The sequence below is a fragment of the Loxodonta africana genome, chromosome 18 (assembly GCF_030014295.1).
Source record: "Loxodonta africana isolate mLoxAfr1 chromosome 18, mLoxAfr1.hap2, whole genome shotgun sequence".
NCBI lineage: Eukaryota > Metazoa > Chordata > Mammalia > Proboscidea > Elephantidae > Loxodonta > Loxodonta africana.
The window spans coordinates 50,448,264-50,469,861 of record NC_087359.1 but is presented as its reverse complement, the minus strand read 5'-3'; the positions used below and the strand labels follow the sequence as shown (position 1 = coordinate 50,469,861).

The window sequence follows — 21,598 nt, the reverse complement described above, 5'->3', positions numbered from 1 at the left end:
GTATGAAGAGTTTCAAAAGAAGTGGTGAGGGCATAAACCAGATTATAAGTGGTGATGAAGGAGTACTCTGTGAGCCCAGGAAGTAGATGTAGTGAATGTTGAGTACTTTTTCAAGAAGACAAGGGAGTGTGCCACTGTTAGTTTGCAAAGATAGTGAGGGTCTTGAAAGGGGTTTTGTAGTTAAGACAAAGCTTGACAGTGCAAAAGAAATAAAAGGATATTGATAGAATGAAGGTCCAGAAACATGGAAGCTGCTGGAAACAAAAGCACAAGGGGATAGGTTATCCTTGCAAAAAAAAAAAGGTCTTTCTGTAAGATGGGAGGAATGGTAAAGCTATATTTTGAGGTGAAAAGGAGGCAATTTGAACCTGTTTCAAATTGTCTCCATTCATTTACTCAACTAACATATCAGGTAGCATGTGCAAAAGTAAACAGAATATGGTCCTTGGTCAGCACTTACGTATTATTGCAAATAGAACATATAAACATTAACCCCACTAGTTTGTCAGTTCTTTAAAACTAAGAATCACGTCTTAGTTCATCTCAACCTCAGATCCTAGCATGTTGCCTTTGCACTGTGGACAGTGGTATCAGATATCAAAGAAAGATTGTTAAAAAAGAGACTATTTTGTCTCTTGGAGTTGAAATTGTTTAGTGATCTGAAAAAGAGAGAGAGACAGACAGACATTTCAGCAGTATGATGGAGACAAAAGCCCTTTTGTGGTGGATTGAAGAGAACCTATTCATATGTAAGAAAATATGTTTTTGAAACGAGTATTGAGGGAATCACCCATATAACAGTAATTAGAACAAGTGTATAAAAACTGAGAGGGACAGTATAGGAAACTTGAGATTACATAAAGAAGTTTCATGGAGGAGAATGATATTTGAGTAAGTCTTAAAGGTGGGGTTGAATTTTCCAGGTAAATAAGTCAAGGGAGGAGAGAGAAGCTTTCCAGGCAAGGGAAATACAATGTGTAAGGCCAAGAAGGCCTTTTTGATGAAGGTAATACACTCACATTTCATAAGTGGTGTGACTGGAGGATAGGATGCCTTGGAAGTGATGGGAGATGAGGCAAAAAGGTTTTGTCGTGGTCTGTTATGAAGTTAAATCTTTATCATCAGACAGTTGAGAGTTATTGAAAAGCTGCATTTTAGATATGCATTTTAGAAGACTTACTCATTGCAGCGTGGAAGAGAAGACAGATGATAGATGGTAATGGATGTGAAGAGACCTATTTATTAAAAGCTATAGGAAAAAGAAAAACTTTTGCCTTTAATAAAATTAAATTCTTGCAAGGTTGGCAATGAAAGAGAATGGGTGTTAGCAATGATTAGTGAAGGATCCTCAAAGAAGGCGAATTTTGATAAGTGGAGTCATTGTCAGGCCCATCACCTTACTTCACATGTTAATTTTTTCCTTTTTGGCAGTGTTTCTGATCTGGTAGTAGTAATGATCTATTAGGCTTCCTCACTAGAGGCTGCTGGTGTATTTCAAATGAGAAGTTTTGCAAGCTTGATCTAAGGCAGTGATAGTTAAAAAAAGAAAAAGAATACAAAATAAATATATAGCTGTTAGAATTGGCAGAAGGTGGGTTTTTAAGGAGGGAGAAAAGATTACACCCAAACTGCTGACTGAAGTGAGTGGTAGAATGATTATCAAGAAGAGATATTTTTTGGGAGGGTAGGCAATTAGTTCAGATGTAGGCATGCCTGTAGTTGGAAGTGTCTGTGTTTCATCCAGGTAGCAGTAGGTATTTATAAATATTTAAGAGAAGCCTGAAAATACTAATTTGGTAGTTAACAGAAGTTAGGTAAAGCTATGGCAATATATAATGAAGCCAGGCAGTATGTGACACAGTGGTTAAGTACTTGGCTGGCTGCTAACCGAAAGGTCGGTGGTTCGAACCCACCAGCTGCTCCATGGGAGAAAGATCTGCTTCCAATCTGCCTTGGAAACCCTGAGGGGAAGTTCTACTCAGTCCTATCAAGTGGCTATGAGTCAGAATTGATGGCAACGGGTTTGGTTTTTTGGTTATAGGGCAATATATGAGATAACGTAGAGAGAATGTATAATAGAAGAATAGAAAAGGACACAATATTGGGGGACCCAGATCAGCAGGATCCTAGCGGGCTGAGACAAAAATGTAAGGAAGTGAAGATAGCTTATATAGATTACTGTTTCATGGAGCTTTCCTGGGAGGTGAAGCAGAGGTGCACTGAAAAAGTGAAAGGTTAGAGAGCCCTTCAGTGAGTCCTCAGTGGGCAGTGCTTGGAGAGTGATGAAACATGTGCCATGGGGGATGTGATAGATTCATGATTTAGAGATTGATGCTGCCTTTCATCATCTCTTCACAACTTATAGCATCTCTGAAATTGAAATGCCTTCTCTGATTGATGACTTGGTGCATCGTAGTTTAATTGGCAGTGTTTTTTCTTTTGCAACACATAAAATGATGCATCCATAACCCAGGGCTCGTGGTATTCCCACAGGAAAAATAAAATCACTCCTGAAAAGCACACTATATAAATAAACGATCTACTATGAAGAAAATGAGCTAGGTAATCCATTTAGGCAGGGAGTTAGAAAAAGGACATCCGAAGAAATCTAAAAAAAAAAAAAAAAATAGGAGGGTGGAAATAATAAAGAGCAGAAATTAATGACAGAGAAATTCACGAAAACCAAAAGATAGTTCTTTAAAAAAGGCAAACCAGGGATGATTATCTTTCTAAAACAAGCCAAGAAGCACAAAAGGAAGCTTAAGAGTGGACATGACTCCACTTAAAAATAGAGATTTTTTTGAATCACAATAATATTAGAACAACTTTATGCCAATGAATTTGAAAAATTAGACAAAAGGGCTAGTTTTCTAGAAAAATGTGAAATACTAAAATTGATTCCTGAAGTAATAAAAAGCTTGAATCGGTTGTAATCATAAAAGCAGTTGAATTGGTTTTAAAATATGGCTACAAAAACAGACACTAGGCAAATTGTAGCAAATGCTGAAAGAACAGATGTCCGTGTTGCAAAATAATTTCAGAAATTTGAAGCAGATGGAAAGGCATCCAAGTTTTATCTTGATTTTCCCAAGGAGAAGGTGAAAAAAAAAACCCGAAACAAAACAACCAGCTCTATTCAGTTTGAATATATGAACTTCAGAGATACAGGTGAAAGTCAAAGACTTTCATACATTAATTTATTTTTGATCACATTATATAAAATATTATTTAAAGGTTTTATTCCTACTTTTAATTCAGGACACCTTTCTTCTGAAACACTTCACATTCATCCTTATCGTTGAATTATTTCTAGAGGTACTCTTTTTAGACAGGAAGAGCACATCCTTTTCATTTCTGCTCTTTAAGTTTAGCAGTTTTTGAATCCATGTGTGATGCTAAGCCACAATTATTTGCTGTGACCTGAGATCATTTGAGTGTTTTTTCCCCTAGTCTTATCCACTTACCGTATTGCCTTTTTCCTTATATGAGTGACAGTAAACATTTTTACATGTATTTAAGAGCCTTTGTGTTTTCTTATCTCTGAATTTTGTTCATATCCTTTGGCAATTTTTACTTTGGGTCATTGTTTTTGTTTTTTAATACTTTATTGTGTTTTTGGAGAAAATTTACATGGCAAATTAGGTTCTCATTTAAGAATTTCTGTACATATTATTCAGTGACATTGGTTCAGTGACATTCACAGCGTATTAGCATTCTCAGTATTTCCATCCTGGTTGTTCTGTTCCCATTAATCTAGCTTTCTTGTCTCCCTTTACCGTCTCATCTTTAGTCTGGGGTAAATGTTGGCCTTTTAATTTAAATGTTGTCTTTTAATTGCAGAAGCTCTTAATTGAGGAGGAAATTGGCCCTTTGCAATGAGGTTTTTTGCTGTGCCTGTTTATCTTGTTTCTGAATAATGCTCATCTATAATAACTTAATGTTTAATTCCCATTTTAGATTGAGCTTCCCTAATTTTTATATAACTTTTCCAAATTAAAGTTACAGTGGAGACCAAGTTTCTTGTTACCAAAAATATAAAAATAAATGGAAGAAATTTAGGCACATGATAAAGTCTTGTTTTATCGTATTTTAAAAATGTTCTGTATTTGTAACAAAACAAAAAATTTAGAGCAGTACTATTTTAACATAGTTATGGAAAGTATGGATAATGATTGAAATTTTGGAATTTTTTTATTACTTTTTTTCCACATTGAACATCCAATTTTTAATTTGATTCAGATGTGGTAACAACTAAATCTGATTTCTTATCTTCTTTCTGCTTATTCTTGTAAATACAGGGTGAGCACGGACAATCTTGTGCCAAAATGCTAGTGAATCGAGCCCTAGGCCGGTGGAGGCAGCGTATGCTCCGAGCAGATAATACTAGTGCCATAGTAATCTGCATCTCTCCAGGAGCGGACCTCCAGGGCAGCTTTGCCAATGAAGATGAGCTGTATCTGAACCTGACTGATAGTCCTTTCTATAATAGTCAAGAAACCTGTGTGATGACTCCTTCCCCCTGTTCTACACCACCAGTCAAGGTATATAGATCTGTAATATTTTAAGTTCTGTTTTAATAGTCAGAATTTCTTTGGTTAATGTTGCCTGAAAATGGTTTTCAAATTCTTTGTATAATAGGACTTGGTAACTAGGTTCAAGAAAGTGATGGATCTTTGTCAGGTAACTTACTGTGAGAGAGCTATCTTCACACCAGTACTAATATGAGTGCCAGCTGTGTGCATAGCACGTAATAGAGAGGTGATTAGATGTGGTCTCTGAAGAATATTCATGTTTGGGATTTCCTGATCCCCTTCCAGTACTATGAATACTTGTAAAGCATTTAAAAATTCACGAAGCACTTTTATATATAATATTTCATTTGAATGTCATTATCTGGGGAGGTAAATAGTGCAGTTATTATTCCCATTTTATAGACAGTAAGACTGAGAAGTTAAACAGTTTGAACAAAGTCTTATAAATCAAGATTGAATTAGATTTAGGGTATCAGACCTTAGAACTGTTTGTCATTACATCATTCCTGTTTCTTATTTGTGTTAATATTGAATGAGTTTAAGATATGCTGTGAAACAAGCAAATTTAAACAAGTACCATATCTCGCTTTTACTGATTTGCTAAGAACGCAAATACTTGGTTATGTTTTCATACCAATTTTTCCCTACGAAAAATTAGTAATTTTAATAAATTCTTTAATATAAAGCCTGACTGGCCTTCTGAGAATGTGTTTTCAGAAGACTGACCATTAATTAAAATGGGAACAAGGTGGAATTTCATGTCGTATATTTATAGGGTCACTATGAGTCGGAATCGACTCAATAGCACTGGGTTTGATTTTTTTTTTGGTTTATATTCAGGCAATTTTTTAAGGTGTCAAAGCTATGGAGCACAAAGAACTTTAACTTTGGGTATTGTGATCCTATAGTCAGTACTGGGAATTTTATTATTACTCCTTTGTTTCCTTTCACTTCACATATATATGGCAATTTAATTTTCCTTATGTGGAACCTTTACTTCCATTTGAAAATTGACAAATCATTTATTTTTGTACTGATTTTTTTTAAAGGAATCTCTTGTCAAAGCATTCTTTTCGTTGAAAACCCTTGAATAATGCAGTTTGAACCTTCTGAAGTTCCTTCATTCTCTTATCAAAGTTGTGAAGGAGTTTATGCTCATTTGAGTAATTCCCTATTTCTGGATATTGCATGTGAATTGTATGCACATTCTGTATCCAGAACTTTCATGTTTTCTAATGTCTTTGAATAACTGACCTTTTGGCAGAATAGAGAAGGAGACTTTAGGGTGGGGGGAGGGGGGGGAGGGGACAGAGGATATTGGGATAGAAGTGAATATTTGTAATATTGACCTCAAATAAAAATTAATGCAGTCAGCCAATTGGTGTTAGTAAAATTGTACGTAAAGTTTATATTTTAAAAATTATTTCTAAAATTCTGAGAAATAACGATTTGTCTAATACGTTGGTATTATTATTCTTATCAAAGAATAGCAGGTTTGTGTATACAGGTAGTCTCCAACGTATTCAAGTTATACTGAACTGTGCTTATAACCGTCATTTTTTTTTTTTTTTTTTGGTAAATCTCACTGTTAGTAGTATGTTGCAGCATGTAATTTGCTGATGTTATTCTCTGATGTTAACTCCAGATGTTCAATTTTATGATTTACTGTTTAAAACACTGTTGGATTTATAAAGCTACTGATAATGCAAGGCAACGATAATGAAAACTAACAACAAAAAAATGAAGTATTTGACTTATGTCAGAACAGAGTTATGGAGTTGATGGAATGGACTACCTGCACACTAATTTATATGCAGGCATGATTATTTGTTAACCAACTGACCACACCCAAATATGGGAAAATATTTAGTCATTCAGAATAATCAGTATTATTGGCTCTGACCTGACAAATAATAAAGGCAAATTTCTGCCGAAGGAATTGTTTTTTGTTTTGTTTACCATAATTGTCTTAAAGGTGGGTACTCAAAAGTCCCTCAGATTAATTTCATTGTTATAATTATTCCATGTTTTATAGCATCTAGATAAATATAGGAGCCCTGGTAGCGCAGTGGTTAAAAAGCTTGGCTGCTAACCGAAAGGTCGGCAGTTCGAATCCACAGCTGCTCCTTGGGAGTCTTGTGGGGCAGTTCTACTCTGTCCTGTAGGGTCGCTATGAGTCAGAATTGACTGGATGACAATGTGTTTAGTTTAGATAAATATAATGACATTTTGGTTAATTTTGAATGGTCCTTAAGACTTATTCATATTTAGATTAGGCATTTGAGACTAGGTTTGTCTATGTGTAAACATCTCCACTTCTGTTTGAATCCTAATGGAAATTAACAGATCTTCGTTTTGGGGCGGATATAGCAGAAATACCTCTGTTTAAGTGAAACAACACTATGGCACACATTTCTTTCTCCATCCTTTTTTTAGAGTAAAACTAAATTTATCTGTGTTTTGCAAGCCAAGAGGTATAGGAAGGAGGGATGGGGAAGAAAGGGAAAATCCTCTGAGAAAATCAGTAGTTAACCGAGTTGTGTTGTAGGCACAATGTGTAAATAGTTGTATATTAGATTAGATTAGATTAGATTAGATTAGATTAGATTAGATTAGATTACAGGATAGATGGCATGAACATCTTCAGGAATTTTGTTTTAGCTAGTTAGAACCTGTAGTTCATAAACCACAATTACTTTGATCTTGTTGCTTATAGGACTGTCTTCATAAAATTTTTTTTTTTTACTTTTAAAGTATGTATTTTTAAGGGGTAATCTCTACAGAAGCCATGGTGGTACAAAAGTTAAGTGCCCAGCTGGTATTCGAAAGGTTGGCAGTTCAAACCCACCCAGCTGCTCCGTGAGAGAAAAGACCTGGTGATCTGCTCTTGTAGAGATTACAGCCTAGAAAATCCTATAGGGCAGTTCTAATCTGTCGCATGGGGTTGCTATGAGTCGAAAATGACTTGACGGCACCCAACAAAAACAATGACAATCTTTCTACATCACATATATGTTGATGAACTTGGGAAAAGGCTTAGCAATACAAATAATTAATTTGGGTAAGTCTAAAAAAGCAGTTGCCTGTGCTAACAGATGCAATGTATTCCCACAGAATGCCAATAAAAGGAAAAGGAAAAGTTCAAGGAGGAAGTGGGGGGAAGAGAAGCCAGCGCACCTGTAGTGTCAGAATAATCAGTGAATTTAAAAAGACACAGCACAACAGAAATTGCAATAAATTGTGTTAACTCTGAAAACGTTCCACTGTTTTTCTTTTTTAAAGAAATTTCTTCTAACTTCTAACCTTGTTATCCATACTAAAGCAATATGTTTTGTTCCTATAAATGGCTTGATGAGTACCTTTTTCTTGTGCCTAAATTAGTGATATGCGATTAGTAAAAAGTAGGAAGCTTTTTCTCTATAGAATTTATCTGCTACTTGGTCATGTTGCAATTTCTTTTTCTGTATTAATGTAGCATTAACTCTTGGTCAATAATTATGACTAGATATATTTTTCTTTGATTATTTGGAATATACCTATGAGTAGGTTAGGCATTTGAATCAACCTAATGCCAAAGGAATAAACTCAAATACAACTCTTGTTGATATTATTAAAGGTGGTATGTAAATATTCTAGAGCAGAGACTGTTCTGTTATCCTTAATTCACCATCTGTACTAGGAAATAAAATCGGTGGCCCAACAACAACAGATAAGAATAATACCTTGCAGCATGAAATTTAAAGGTGAACCAATGACATCAGAAAGAAAGAATATATTCTTAGAAAAAAGAGAAGCCATGTATTTTGGGCTGTACCAAACTAAGAAGTAGGATTTCCGTGTCCTTTTCTTATCTCCAAACTCCATTAGACCTAAAGTCAGTGTATTTTTTTTTTCAGTAAAGCATGTTCATGTCGATGGTTAGATTGAGATTCTTTTAGAAACAAGATTCTAGATTCTTAATGCCTTCAATTTGCCTTTAGACTCATTAAAGGAAACATTCTTATGAATATACTTTTATATAGCAATTTTTAGAAGAGTGTTTATTCCTAGGGAATTTCATACTAAAGGAAGACTAGGTAATGTGTCTTCTTCAGTTACCACTCTATTAAAGGGTTTACTTAGGCTTTTCAGAATATACGCATATCTTAATGAATTTGATTAAGAGCATATCCATTTGAGGGATATGTTACACAGCTGGGAGAGAGAGAGAGCATATATGCTTCAATCCTGTTTTTTTAGAAACTATTAAGACAATGATTTTATAAAATATTACTGCTTTGGAAGGTTTGAGTTTGATGGGATGTTCTTTTTTGTCTAGAGATAGGAGGATATTGTGAATATATGTAGATCTAGAGCAGTACCTCTAAAGCAGTGGTACATATCTGAATCACCTTGTGATGCTTTTTTAAACAAATACCTGAAAGTTCCCCAGGTGATTTTCATTTGTATTTTCAGTTGAGAGTTGCCCTAACCACAGGGTCCCATATGCCCCACTGCCCCGCTTCTCTCAAATCACAGAACAGTGGCCAGTGTTTGGGGGATGGATGAAAAACAACATTCATTTAAGTTTCCATTATGACAAAGTTGCTTTTATATTTGGATTTCACATATTCCACACTTCCAAATATTCAGAAATTAAAATTCAGTAGGAAATAGGAAGTAGGAAATTGCCAAAAAACTAATTGCCAACCAAATTTGTCATTTTTCCTTGTGCAAATCTTTCTTCCCCTACAATGGTTAAATTACCAGAAAATTAGGATGTTAATTGCTTCTTAAAGCAGTTTTTTCATGGTCCCTATACAATAAATAAACCATTTGTACAAAACATTTAGAGCTATTTCAACAGCATTTTGTTGTTGGCATGTGTGAAAAAAAACGTAAACGGGATATGGTACTCTTGATCTCTTTCATGTTTGGGTTCAGAATGAATGGGTAAGGGCAGTGGTAGAGTAAATGTGTGCTTATGGTTATTTTTAGTCTGTTTTGAAATCTTGTTTTGTAACGTATCTTCTTTCTTGGTTACCTGGCAGTGGATAGAAAATACTTGTGATAACATGAATTTTAACCTACTTGGATAGATTAGTTTTTTATGTTTTATTTTCTATATTACCCTGAGGAGCCCTGGTCTTGCAGTGGCTAAGAGCTCAGCTGCTAACCAAAAGGTTAGCGGTTGAATCTACCAGCTGCATCTTGGAAACCCTATGGGACAGTTCTATTCTCTCCCATGGGGTTGCTATGAGTGGGAATTGACTCAACGGCAACAGGTTGGGGTTGGTTTGATTTTATTACCCTGAAGGCGAGGTTCATTGTAACTGTTACCTGTATATTGCCTTTTCTTACCCAGGTCTCCCCCACTGAGGCTTACACATAATTCAGTAAATATATGTTGAATGAATGAGTAAATTCACGAGTGAATATCGTTTTCCCCCATCTTAATAGCATCATGCAGATCCTAATACTACATGCCATGGATTTGTTGAATTCTAGGATAAATGATTTCTTACTTTACTTCCTTGTTTTTCAGTCACTGGAGGAGGATCCATGGCCAAGACTGAACTCTAAGGACCATATACCTGCTCTTGTTCGTAGTAATGCCTTCTCAGAGAATTCTTTAGAGATCCCAGCTGAGATAGCTCGAGGGAATGTCCAGGCTGTAGTCATACCCTCAAAAGATCCAGAGCCACTTGAGGAAAATTGCACTAAAGCCCTGACTTTAAGGATACATGATTCCTTGAATAATAGTCTGTCAGTTGGCCTTGTGCCTACAAATTCAACAAACACTATCATGGACCAAAAAAACTTAAAGATGTCAACTCCTGGTCAAATGAAAGCCCAAGAAGTGGAAAGAACCCCTCCAGCAAACTTTAAAAGGACATTGGAAGAATCCAACTCTGGCCCCCTTATGAAGAAGCATAAACGAAATAGTTTGAGTCGAAGTAGCGGTGCTCAGTCTGCAAGCCTCCCCACAACCTCGCAGCGAAAGAACTCTGTTAAACTTACCATGCGACGCAGACTTAGGGGTCAGAAGAAAATTGGAAATCCCTTACTACATCAGCACCGAAAAACTGTTTGTGTTTACTGAAATATAGCTGGGAAATGGGTTTTTCCAAACTTAGGATATGAGAGGGTTTTTTGAAATTGTTGCAGAAGTTGAACTTTTTTAAAGGGAGAAAAACGGTATAAATAGTTTCACTTTTTGGAATTCAACAGTTTTATCCTAGCCTTGTACTTGCTTGTATTATAAATGTGAATTTTGTAGATGTTAGGGTATAAAGTGCTGTAAAATGTGTGTAAATTTGTATCCTTTACACAAACTCAGTCTCTTACTCTGATACACAGTAATTGTGACAACAGGGCTAAATGTTTAAAAAAATCAAAAGACTCTGTTAGAAATATGTTTAAACTTTTTAAAATGCATATTAAAAAATTTGTATAAGCCACTTGTGATGCGATCTAGGCAACTTTTTAAACTAAATTATTAAGCAAACTGGAAAAGTAATGTATTTTCATAGTGACCTGTGTTCTACTTAATGTTTCTTAGAGACTACTAGCGTCTTTTAAAAAAATATTTTTTATTTCTAATTTAATAATTCAGAACTAAAATTTTCATAGAAGCAGAAGTGTTGAGCCATGCTAAAGTAGCTGGATGTTAGCCTCCTTGTCCCAATTAAAATACTATGCAGTATCTCTTCTTTCAGTAGCATTTTTCCAAAATATTAATCATCAGATAAACTCACCAAATCCCTATTTTGGAGAAAAAGGAGGTTTGTTTGCCTGAAAAAAATGCCCTTCTCAATCATCCCAGACATTCAGTGGCATTATTAGGTCTTAAAAGTAGTAACTCCCTTGTAGTGTTTGGCTTAAAATATGTGAAGTTTTTCTTGCTCTTTCAATAACGGATGGTGCTGCTAATTCTCAACATTTCTTAAATTATTTTATATCGTACAGTTTTATTGACTATATGGGTATATGTTTGTTCATCTAATAAATCAGTGAACTGTTACTGATGTTGCTGGATTTTTGTTGTTGTTGGTTTAATGGTATATATTACCTCTCTGTTGTGCCTTGATCATACTTTACATTAACAACTTAAATTCACCTAATGTTCTTTTTTACATTTTGAATTTTTATTTCAATATAGAATGGAAACAGGCTAAATATCCAACAATAAGAATATGGTTAAATCAGTTATGGCTTATTTGAAGCATTTGATGAAATATTACATAGCAATTTAAAATGAATGAAACACTATACTTTGGTAATACAGGAATAGGAAAAGACAGAGGAACTAACACTGAAACACTGAGAGTATAGCATTTTGTGGTGGTAAACTGTTCTACAATAAGGAATTTTTAAAAATTTATTTATTTTAATTCATTAAGAGATTGAAGAGTTAATTCATTCAGCTTTTCTGTGCACTTACACTATGCCAGAAACTGCAGTTGCGAGCACGCCAGCTTTCCGTAGGAGGACTGATTGGTGGTCTAGGGAAAACATTTTGTGGCTGTTTTTTTTGAAGAGGATTTTTGGTTACTGAAGAGTTTATTTTTATCAGATCTTTCCAAGGAAAAGACATCAACTGGCAGACACTTTTGGAGTCAATTAACTGTGAAGGATTTTTCCATCTTTTTGTCATAGCTGCACCAAATAGAAATTCAGCAAATCTGAATGTATACTAAAGAAAATTCATTTAACTACTTTCCACTTTTTCTGCCAGTGATTCTAAAGAAAATAATCATATAACTACATGAAATTAAATTTTTTATTTGATTAGAATACGGGATTACATAATCTTTATTTTTCCAATCAATTTTTTATATAAAGAAGTCATAACACTAATTCTTTCATACATCGCATTATTTTTTTGTGCAGTAGAGTTCAATTCCATATCATACTAGTAGGATCTAATTTTGAAAACCTTTTTAGTTTGAAATAGGTAACTGCAAATGCTAAAATCAGCTCTTTTATGTATCTGTTCTTAGGGCTGAGGCTAGGCTTATTTTTTTTAGGAAGTTGAAGATGTTATGTCATCACAAATAATGTTTTGATTTTTTTTATTACTATTTTGAGCCCTGGTGTCACTCACAGTGGTTAAAGAGCTATGGCTTCTAACAAAAAGTTCAGCAATTGGAATCTACCAGCGGCTCCTTGGAAACCCTACGGGGCAGTTCCACTCTGTCCTACAGGATCACTATGAGTCGGAATTGACGGCAACCGGTTTATGAGTATTAACTTTATTTGCCTATGTAAAACATCAGTCAGTAGTATAATGCATGATAGAAAACTCATGAGGCATGAAACAGTACATAATGAAAAGCCCTCATGTGTTTATGTCCTGAAGATTTTTCCACATCAGTGTATCAGAGGGCCTCCTTGTTCTTTAGCATTCTAAACCAAAATCAAACCAAACCCATTGCCGTGAAGTCAATCCTGGTTCACAGCAACCCTACTGGGCAGGGTAGAACTGCCTTATAGGGTTTCCAAGGAACAGCTGGTGGATTCGAACTGCTGGCCTTTTGGTTAGCATCTGAACTCCTAACCACTGTGCCACCTGGGCTCCTTAGTAGTGTAGTCAGTGGATATGATATTTAACTATGCCATTGTATAACTGGGTCCACATACTGGTTCTTTTCAATACTTTCACAGACTAATAATTCTTGATCTATGTTATCTTAGGCTTCAAGAATTAAATAATTTATTAGTTATCTATTGTTGTGTAACAATACCCCAAAATTTAACATCTTAAAACAACAAACATTATCTCTACAGTTTCTTAGGGTCAGGAATCTGGGTGTGGCTTAGCTGAGTTACAGTCTCCTGTTGTTGAAGTCAAGATTCCAACCAGGGTTCCAACCACCTGAAGGTTTGACAGGCTGGAGGGTCTGCTTCCCACAAGGTTCATTCACACAGCTGTTGACAGGAGGCCTCAGTTACTTGCCACATATGCCTCTTCACAGTGCTGCTTACAACATGCCAATTAACTTTCTCTCATGGCAAGCAATACCAAAGAGAGCAAGGCAGAAGTCACAAAAGTCTTTTATAACCTAGCCTTAGAAATGTCATGCCATTAATTTTGCTATATTTTACAGGTCACATAGACCAAACTTGATAGAATGTGGGAGGCAACAACACAAGGGCATGAATACTAGGATATGGGCATTGGGGACTGTCTTGGAGGCTGGCTATCGCACTAGAAGTTAAAAGCATTAAGCATGTAAAATATAGGCTAGCACTGCTTTCGTAAGCTGTGTAATAGGCATGTTTTGGTAACCGCATTAATGGATAATGCTATTTTTCATCATAGATACCTGGATGATGGCTCTAACGGGATAAAGCACTTTTTGTGAAAACTTTTCCCCTAAATATACTAGGTTACTAACAAAAGTCAAAAACTTTAATTTTTGAGACAAAATTTGGCAGTATTAATGCTTGCATTAGGGATTGCGATATGCATACTTTTTATAGTCTTAGTATTTTATCATTTCACATGGAATGTAGAAATCCTACCACCATTTAACCCTCTCTTTATGGTATAGTTGTCTTATATATCAATCAGACCCTACCAGACACTGTTAGAATTTTTGCTACCACTAATCAGATATATTTTGAATAACTGAAGAGGAGAAGAACAGTCTCCTATATTTGCTTACCATTTCTGTTGCTCTTTCTTCATTGATATTCCAAGTTTCCTTTTGGTATCATTTTCTTCCAGCACTTTAAAAAACGTGCCGCTTTTGGCCTCAATGGTTTCTGATGAGAAGTCTATAGTTATTCAAATTATCTTCTTTAGGTAATGTGTTATTTTTCTATGGCTGCTTTTAGTATTATTATTTTTCTTTGTCTTTAATTTCAGCAGATGTATCTGTGTGTGATTTTCTTTGGGGCTTCCCTGTGTGGGGTTTGGTGAACTGCTTAAACCTGTAAGTTCGTGTCTTTTACCAAACGTAGATTTTCAACCATTTTTTCTGAAAATGTTTTTTTCCAGCACTGCATTCTTTCCTTTTTTTTTTTCAATCTTTGCTTTTCCTTTTGTTATATTTTTTACTACTAAATTTTCCATTAGACTCTTCTTTCTTTGCTGAGATTTTCTATTTTTCCATTCATGCTAAGAGCATTCATGATTGCTTGCCAGAGCATTTTTATAGTTATCTGCTTTAAAGTGTTTGTCAGATAACTCCAACATCTGTGTCACTTAGGTGTTGGCATCTGTCGATGGTTTTATCCATTGTGAACTGGAAAAAACTGTCAACAGATGCCTGGTTCTTTGTATACCATGTATTTTGGATTGCATGCTGGACATTTTGAATATTATGACACTCTGGGTTTTAACTCCTGTGGAGAATATTGATATTTTTTGTTTTAATAGGTGGTCTAGTTAGGTTCATGCTGCAAGTTCTAAGCCACCTTCTTTGGGCTGTGGTCCAGTGTCAGTTTAGTTTTCAAAGCCTCTGCTGTGCTAATCTATCTGTCCCTTGTACGCACCACCCATCAGCTAGCCTGAGACCAGGGCAGTGATCTGTCAGCCAGTTCAGTTCTCAGTCTTTGGCATGCTGATTAGGATGAGATCCATGCCTATGGCATTTATGGGGTCACTTTCCTGAACTTCCTCTCTGCTGTGTTCCTGATACTTTCCTCTTCATTGAGGTTCTCCTTTTCAGTCCTCTAGCCACAAAGCTAGGGCTTTAGGTGCCATGTACTTCCACCACAGAAGTCCCTGCATTTGGCAAATGCCTAAGTGCTTGACTGCTAGCCAAAAGGTTGACAGAACCCACTGAGAGGAGATAGGCCTGGTGATCTGCTTTCTAAATGTTACCGTCTTGAAAACCCTATGGAGCAGTTCTGTTCTGCACACTTGTGGTCGCTATGAGTCAGAATCGACTCTACAGTAACTTAACAACTTTCACCACTGCCCTAAGTCTAGGAAAAAAACAGCTTAAAAATCTTCCTGTCTCAGTCCTCATCTGCAAAATGTAGATAATAACAGTACAGTGACTGACACATCAAGCTTGATAAATCTTAGCTAATATTATTTTTATTAAATGCTTAGCTTCTCAAAGCTGTTACTATGAATTGCTTTCTCAGGTTTAAAAGGAGTTTTTATCCAGGGTGATGTGTATATGCGAAAGGTAAATCATGCCCTGGGTATTATTCAAATAGTTGATTAAACTAATTTTTGGTCCTCGTTCGTAGTTCTGCTTTCTGGTGTCTTTAATTTTACTAGTCAGGTCCAGGTTCCAAGATAAACAGTCGGGGTTTTGACACATAAATGTTCCAGTTAGTGAACAGATCATTATGGCGAATAGAAAAGGAACAAATAATCCCTTCTGTTAATCAGCTTACATTTTAGCTAGAGAGACAATAGAATTATACATTAATCAACTAGAAAGCAGTTTCAAAGTAGTACTAATGTGTCATAGATAAAGGGTGAACATACCTCATGGTTTGCCTGGGACAGTCCTGGTTTATCCTGTTTTGTTTTTTTGCTTGTTTGCTGTGTTTGCATTTGGTGTAGTTTTAAACAGAGTGCAGTGGGTAGGTTTATCATTTCACAAAAGTGGCCTAGTTAGGATAACAAATTATATGGCCAAATTATAGATACTACTAGTTAGTTTCAGAGGATGTAAAAAAAAAAAAAGAAAATAATTACCATGCATGTCTTCAGTACGTTTACTCGACCTGCTTTAGGCCTGGAAGTGAGACTGAGCAGAGTGGGACTTCAGAGCGCTATGGGTTAAACTGAGAGGACCCACATAATAAGCAACTGCAAAAACTTAGAATCTTGAATAGAAATTGTGGGAAAATACTGTTTTAGAAACCACAGTCTTCTACTAATATGCAAGACAGACAAATGGCAGGCACAATTGTAATTAGATATGAGGAGATGTGACCTTGGATTATGTTGGTTTTGCTCTTCTACAGATTTTTGAATTCTATTTTTTAGGAAATTACTGCAAAAGATAGTGTTCAAAAATTACAATCTAATATAGAATGCATTGTAGTCTATATAGTGAATAATTAATACATTTTCACTTCACAGAGGATTTTAGAGAAATACATTTTACCTGTTTTTTCTTTTTTTTCACTGAAAATTAAAATATTAATATTATTAATTAAAATATAATATAATTAAAATATTAACCACAGGAAAAGAGATTATTTCAGTGCTGTTGAAATTCCATGATAATGATCCCACTGTTTTTGGTGGCCAGGGTAAGTGAGGCAATGACTTGCTTGAGGCTAAAAAAAGAATCCTAATCATTCCAAAACAAAAACACACAACAAAGTACAAGCTGACCTTGAAATGTGGTTTGCATATAGATAGTTCCCTGATTGTTCTCTGGGGACTTTTGTCTTTGATCCACAGGGCAATAGGAGAGGCAGTTTTAGTCACTAGTGATAATGGGACATGGTAACCAAACCAAACCCGTTGTAGTTAAGTGCATTCCAACTCAGTGACCCTATAGGACAGAGTAAAATTGCCTCTTAGGGTTTCCAAAGCTGCAAATTTTTATGGAAGCAGACTGTCACATCTTTCTCTCTTGGGTCAGCTAGTGGGATTGAACCACCCACCTTTCAGCTCAGCAGCTGAGCACTTTTAACCACTGAGCAACCAGGGCTCCTCAGTTGGAAAAACAAAGAACCGTGGCCATGAAGTCACGTTTCCTACCACAAAGGAGTTTCTTGTCTGATCCATCCATCACAAGAAGAGTTTGTGAGGAGTGTGCCCATGTATTAATCACAAGCTGGCTATAAATGTACTGAGTATCCACAAGTTACTTCCATTAAAAAATACGGTTACTGTAGCTTTTATTTTATCCCTAGCTGAAGGCTCATCACAGAATCTCACACCATCTTCATGGAGAAGAAACTGGATAGAAGTAGTTGGTAGTTCATTTGAGGAAATTTCTAGCTGGTTCTAAAAACTTTAAACTTATTTACACCTCACAAAAATCCTCTGAAGTTCATATTCTTTGTATATTTTACAAAGGACGAAGTCTTTGTAAGGGCACAAATTCATGGCATTACTCAGTTGCTCGAGCCCAAAACGCAGACATCGATGTTGATTCTTGCTTTTCCTTCCACCTCACATCCAATCCATCATCAAGTCATTTTAATTCTCCCTTTCCAAATATATTCTGAAATTGACTTTTTTATCACCTGTATTGCTTCAATTCTAGGCCAAGTTCTAGGCCTCCTCATTTCTCACCTGATCTACTGAAGCAGCCTCCCAACCTCTTTGCTTCCACTGTTGTCCCCTTATCCCCCAACAGTTTATTCTCTAGTAACCTTTAAAAAATGTGAATGTGATCATGACACCGAAAATCTTCCAATAGATTCTTATCTTAGAACAAAATTGAAACTCCTTAGTATTCTGTACAAGACCATACTCCATTTGGCCATTACTTACCTCTCCTAACTGGTTTGCAGTCACTCTCACCTTAGTTCATGCCGCTTAAGCCATACTGGTTTTCTTGTTTTTCCCCCAAACTCCTTCCCTTTTTAGGCCATTCCTTTACCTTTTGTCTGGGCTGTTCTTTCTCTGGAGCGGCTTTCTCACATACTTCATGGAGTTCTTTGTTCAAATGTTATCTCCTGAGAGACCTTCCCTGCTACACTACCCCCAGCCATCTCTCACCTCTTTTTACCTGTTTTTTTTTTCCTTCTCTCTCTCTCCTTTCTTTACCATTTAACGGTTGTTGTTGTTGTTGTTAGGTGCTGTCGAGTTGGTTCCGACTAATAACGACCCTATACACAACGGAACCAAACACTGCCCAGCCCTGCGCTATCCTTACAATCGTTGTTATGCTTGAGACCATTGTTGCAGCCACTGTGTCAATCCACCTCGTGGAGGGCCTTCCTCTTTTCCACTGACCCTGTACTTTGCCAAGCATGATGTCCTTCTCCAGAGACTGATCCCTCCTGACAACCACTTAACAGTACGTACTTGAATTTTTCTGCTTGTGTGTTTCTGTCCTCCCACCAGAATATAAATTAGCTGGCTAAGGGCAAGTATGTTGGTTGATTTGTTCACTGCCTGTCTCCAGGGCCTCCTTGCACTTAATAGGGACTCAAATATTTGTTGAATAAACAAATGTGTTCAGGGCTGTTAAGTGTTGATGGAGAGAGAACAATTTGAAAGCCTTAGTCTACCAATGTCTATGAACAGTTTAACTTTCTAGTTAGGGAAAATGAAATATACACAAGGGAAAAACCCAAACAAACATTTCGAAGGCAGAGAAATAAGCCAGTGATAGACAGGAATCAGAAAAGAGGAATTTAGAATATTGGAAAGATCTCTTCTTTAGTGGGTTTAATGTAGGAAGAAAATCTTAAAAGGCAGATCAGGACGGGAATTTGTGGAGTGAAAGATGAACATACAAAAGTTTTTATTAGTCAACATTCAAATATTAGACTGATAAATGAGACACTTGGGTGTTGTATTTATTGGCACTGATCGAGCAAATGGGTGGATTCTTGGCCACAGCTATATACCCAGCCCCTGATAAACTGCATGTGTCTCGTCAGGTACTTTACAAAACAATATCCTCTTCCAACGTGCTAAAACCTTTTTTATTTTTACTGCTGTATCAGCCAATTCGTTACAAACAATATGTCTACAAATATGCCATATCCTCATAAGACTGTCGTGAGTATTAAATGTGATAATACATATTAAAAGCTCGGTTAGGACTGTGCTAGGCGTTCATTATATCAATAACAATTATTACCACCATAGACGGCCGGTGAGATTTCAATCCTCAAAGATAAGGGAGATGGAAACTGAGGTAAGAAAGGAATAAGGTGTGGTCCACAACTCCAGCTCAAATTGACAAGATTACCGGCCGCCCTCCTAACTAGAATCAACCCCTCCTTGGCTCCAGGGTTGCCCACAGGGTCGTGCCAGCCTAGGGTCCCGGAAGATAAACACAACAAAAAAGGCGGGGCAGAAGGCGGGTTCGGGATGAGTGAGTGGCCAGCTAAAAGTGATTGGCAGCTGCCATGTCCACGTGCTCTGCGCTTCGAACCAGCTGTCGCGAGAATTCGATGTAAACAGACCAGTTCTCCTGTCCTCCGGTTCCCAAACTGAGACGCCCGGGTAAGGTGGACTGGAGTTTGGAGCATGTTGATTTTTTGAAAAAGCCACGAAGGTGCAGTCTGCAAAGAAAATACGCATGTTTATAGCTCCTCCCCATTTGCCTTCGATCGCAACCGAACCTGACAGCTCGGCTTCACCCGAACTTACATACTGTTGTGTTTTCCTCCCAGCCCGAGCGGATTGGATAAACTCCAGAGGCGGGTCCGCCTCTGTTCTACTTGCTGGTTGGCGAAGCTGACCTCCAAGGGCGGTGCCCGGCATTAGCCAGTTTGCCCCTGGGATTGGCTACAAAGGTAGTTCCGCCGAGGCGTGGTAGGAAGTGGTAGCCGTCAATCACGACAGAGAGACTCCAAACACTGAGCCTGGAGCTGGAGAGCAGCGTTTACCGGCGGGAGGCCGGTGAGAGGGCTGGTGGGGCTGTGGCTTTGGGGAGGCTTGGAGAGGACGAGGGGCAGGCGGCGTGATGGGACAGGGTTTGGCTGACAGGGATTCGATGGGGGAGAGGTGTCGAGACTGAAAAGGGAGGGGGGAGGGCCAGGGGCCAGAGGGCGGCCGGGGGCATCGGTGGCTCCGCGGTGGAGGTTAAGTGGGTAGTGTCGTGCGAGTGTCTTTCAGGAAAGCCGGGCCTGAGGGGCTAGAGGGTCGTCCTCAGGGGACAGGGCCTTTAAAGGACAGGGTTTGGGAGACTATGATTCTGGAAAGAAAGGGTGGAATGGAAATGAGAGGACTGAGCGACTGGAGGTGAAGGTAACCACTGAGGAAGGGTAAGCTGGGCTATTTGAGGCAAAAGGTGTTTTGGTTGTAGGAGGTGGGATCACCAATTTGGGAGTTTTAAAATAAGGTGATAGAATGCTTCCTACTTGGAAATGATGGTTTTAGGGGCTTTCAAGATTAGTTCCAGGCTGCGGGCTTTCCTGAGCTCTGTAAGAGCTCTTTAATATTGCTGTCAGTCCTTCTTTCACCTTAACCAAGTAGACTGTCCATGTTCTTTAAAACTCCTCAGTGATTCAGATGGCCATTAGACCTTCAAGGATCAGGGTTTAGTGATGTGACAGCAAAGGATAAGGGACTTCTAACAGCATATACTCACCAGCGGCTCCGGTGAGAGAAAAGACCTAGCGATCTGCCCCCGTAGAGATTACAGTTTAGAAAACCCTATGGGAATCGACTCGAGGACACACAACGACAACAACAATATCATATTAGTTTTTATTTAGACCCTAGTCATTGGGTTACAATAGCGGGGGGAGGAGGTTAAAAATCTTCCTTGATTACTGGCCATGCAGTCTTACTCATGGATTCCCAACAGATTTAGTTGGAAGATAGAGTGGTATTGCCGCTGGTTGTCGAAATATTGTACCATGTACAATTTCACTACCTCAACATAAAGTTTCAGTTAAGTCTTTAATTTTGGGTTACAAAAGTAGCACATTTGTTTTCATTTGAGATCCTGTGCAAAACTTCCAATGATCTGATTTCTGTCCACTTTAACAATAGACCAAATGGACTACCAAGAATGTTAAATAGTTTTGTGGTTTTGAGACCAGCCCTGTATTAAAACCTCAGGGTAATGTGAGAGAAAATTTTATCTGTTTCTTCCTCTTTTTCTTTTTTTCTGGTGTAATAGGAATTGCTTGGTAAATTACCTACGGCTTTGGCTTTCTTTGACAAGGGACCTCTATTGATCAGACATAAGCCTTTTTTCTATCCACAAAATGATCCATTTTCTCTATCTTTTTCTTCTGGAAACAGGTTTTGTGAATGAAACTATGGCTACAGATTCCCCTAGAAGACCCAGTCGTTGTACTGGGGGAGTTGTGGTTCGCCCCCAGGCTGTCACGTAAGCACTTTTCAGATAATCCCAATAGCTGAAGAAATGATTACTCAGAATATTCAGATTTCCTTTCTCAACACTGCTTAATTATATAAGATCTTTTTTCTTTTTTTTTGGTATATGTGCTGCTAAAGT

General features: G+C 37.3%; 2 protein-coding genes across 21 annotated transcripts in view; both read left to right on the top strand.

Annotated features, from left to right (window-relative positions):
• The window catches only part of PPM1D (protein phosphatase, Mg2+/Mn2+ dependent 1D), a 48,629-nt gene extending 37,094 nt beyond the window's left edge, over positions 1-11,535 (top strand). For all 3 annotated transcript variants that reach the window (XM_023553511.2, XM_010594273.3, XM_003414367.4), the window contains exons 5-6: positions 4,299-4,541; positions 10,057-11,535. In XM_023553511.2, the coding sequence (XP_023409279.1) occupies positions 4,299-4,541; positions 10,057-10,614 (801 nt within the window). In that variant the 3' untranslated portion in view covers positions 10,615-11,535. The remainder of the gene's footprint in view (positions 1-4,298; positions 4,542-10,056) is intronic.
• An 8,092-nt stretch (positions 11,536-19,627) lies between these two features.
• BCAS3 (BCAS3 microtubule associated cell migration factor) overlaps positions 19,628-21,598 on the top strand; it is a 623,309-nt gene continuing 621,338 nt past the window's right edge. For all 18 annotated transcript variants that reach the window (XM_064271335.1, XM_064271327.1, XM_064271331.1 and 15 more), the window contains exons 1-2: positions 19,628-20,028; positions 21,382-21,469. In XM_064271335.1, the coding sequence (XP_064127405.1) occupies positions 21,399-21,469 (71 nt within the window). In that variant the 5' untranslated portion in view covers positions 19,628-20,028; positions 21,382-21,398. The remainder of the gene's footprint in view (positions 20,029-21,381; positions 21,470-21,598) is intronic.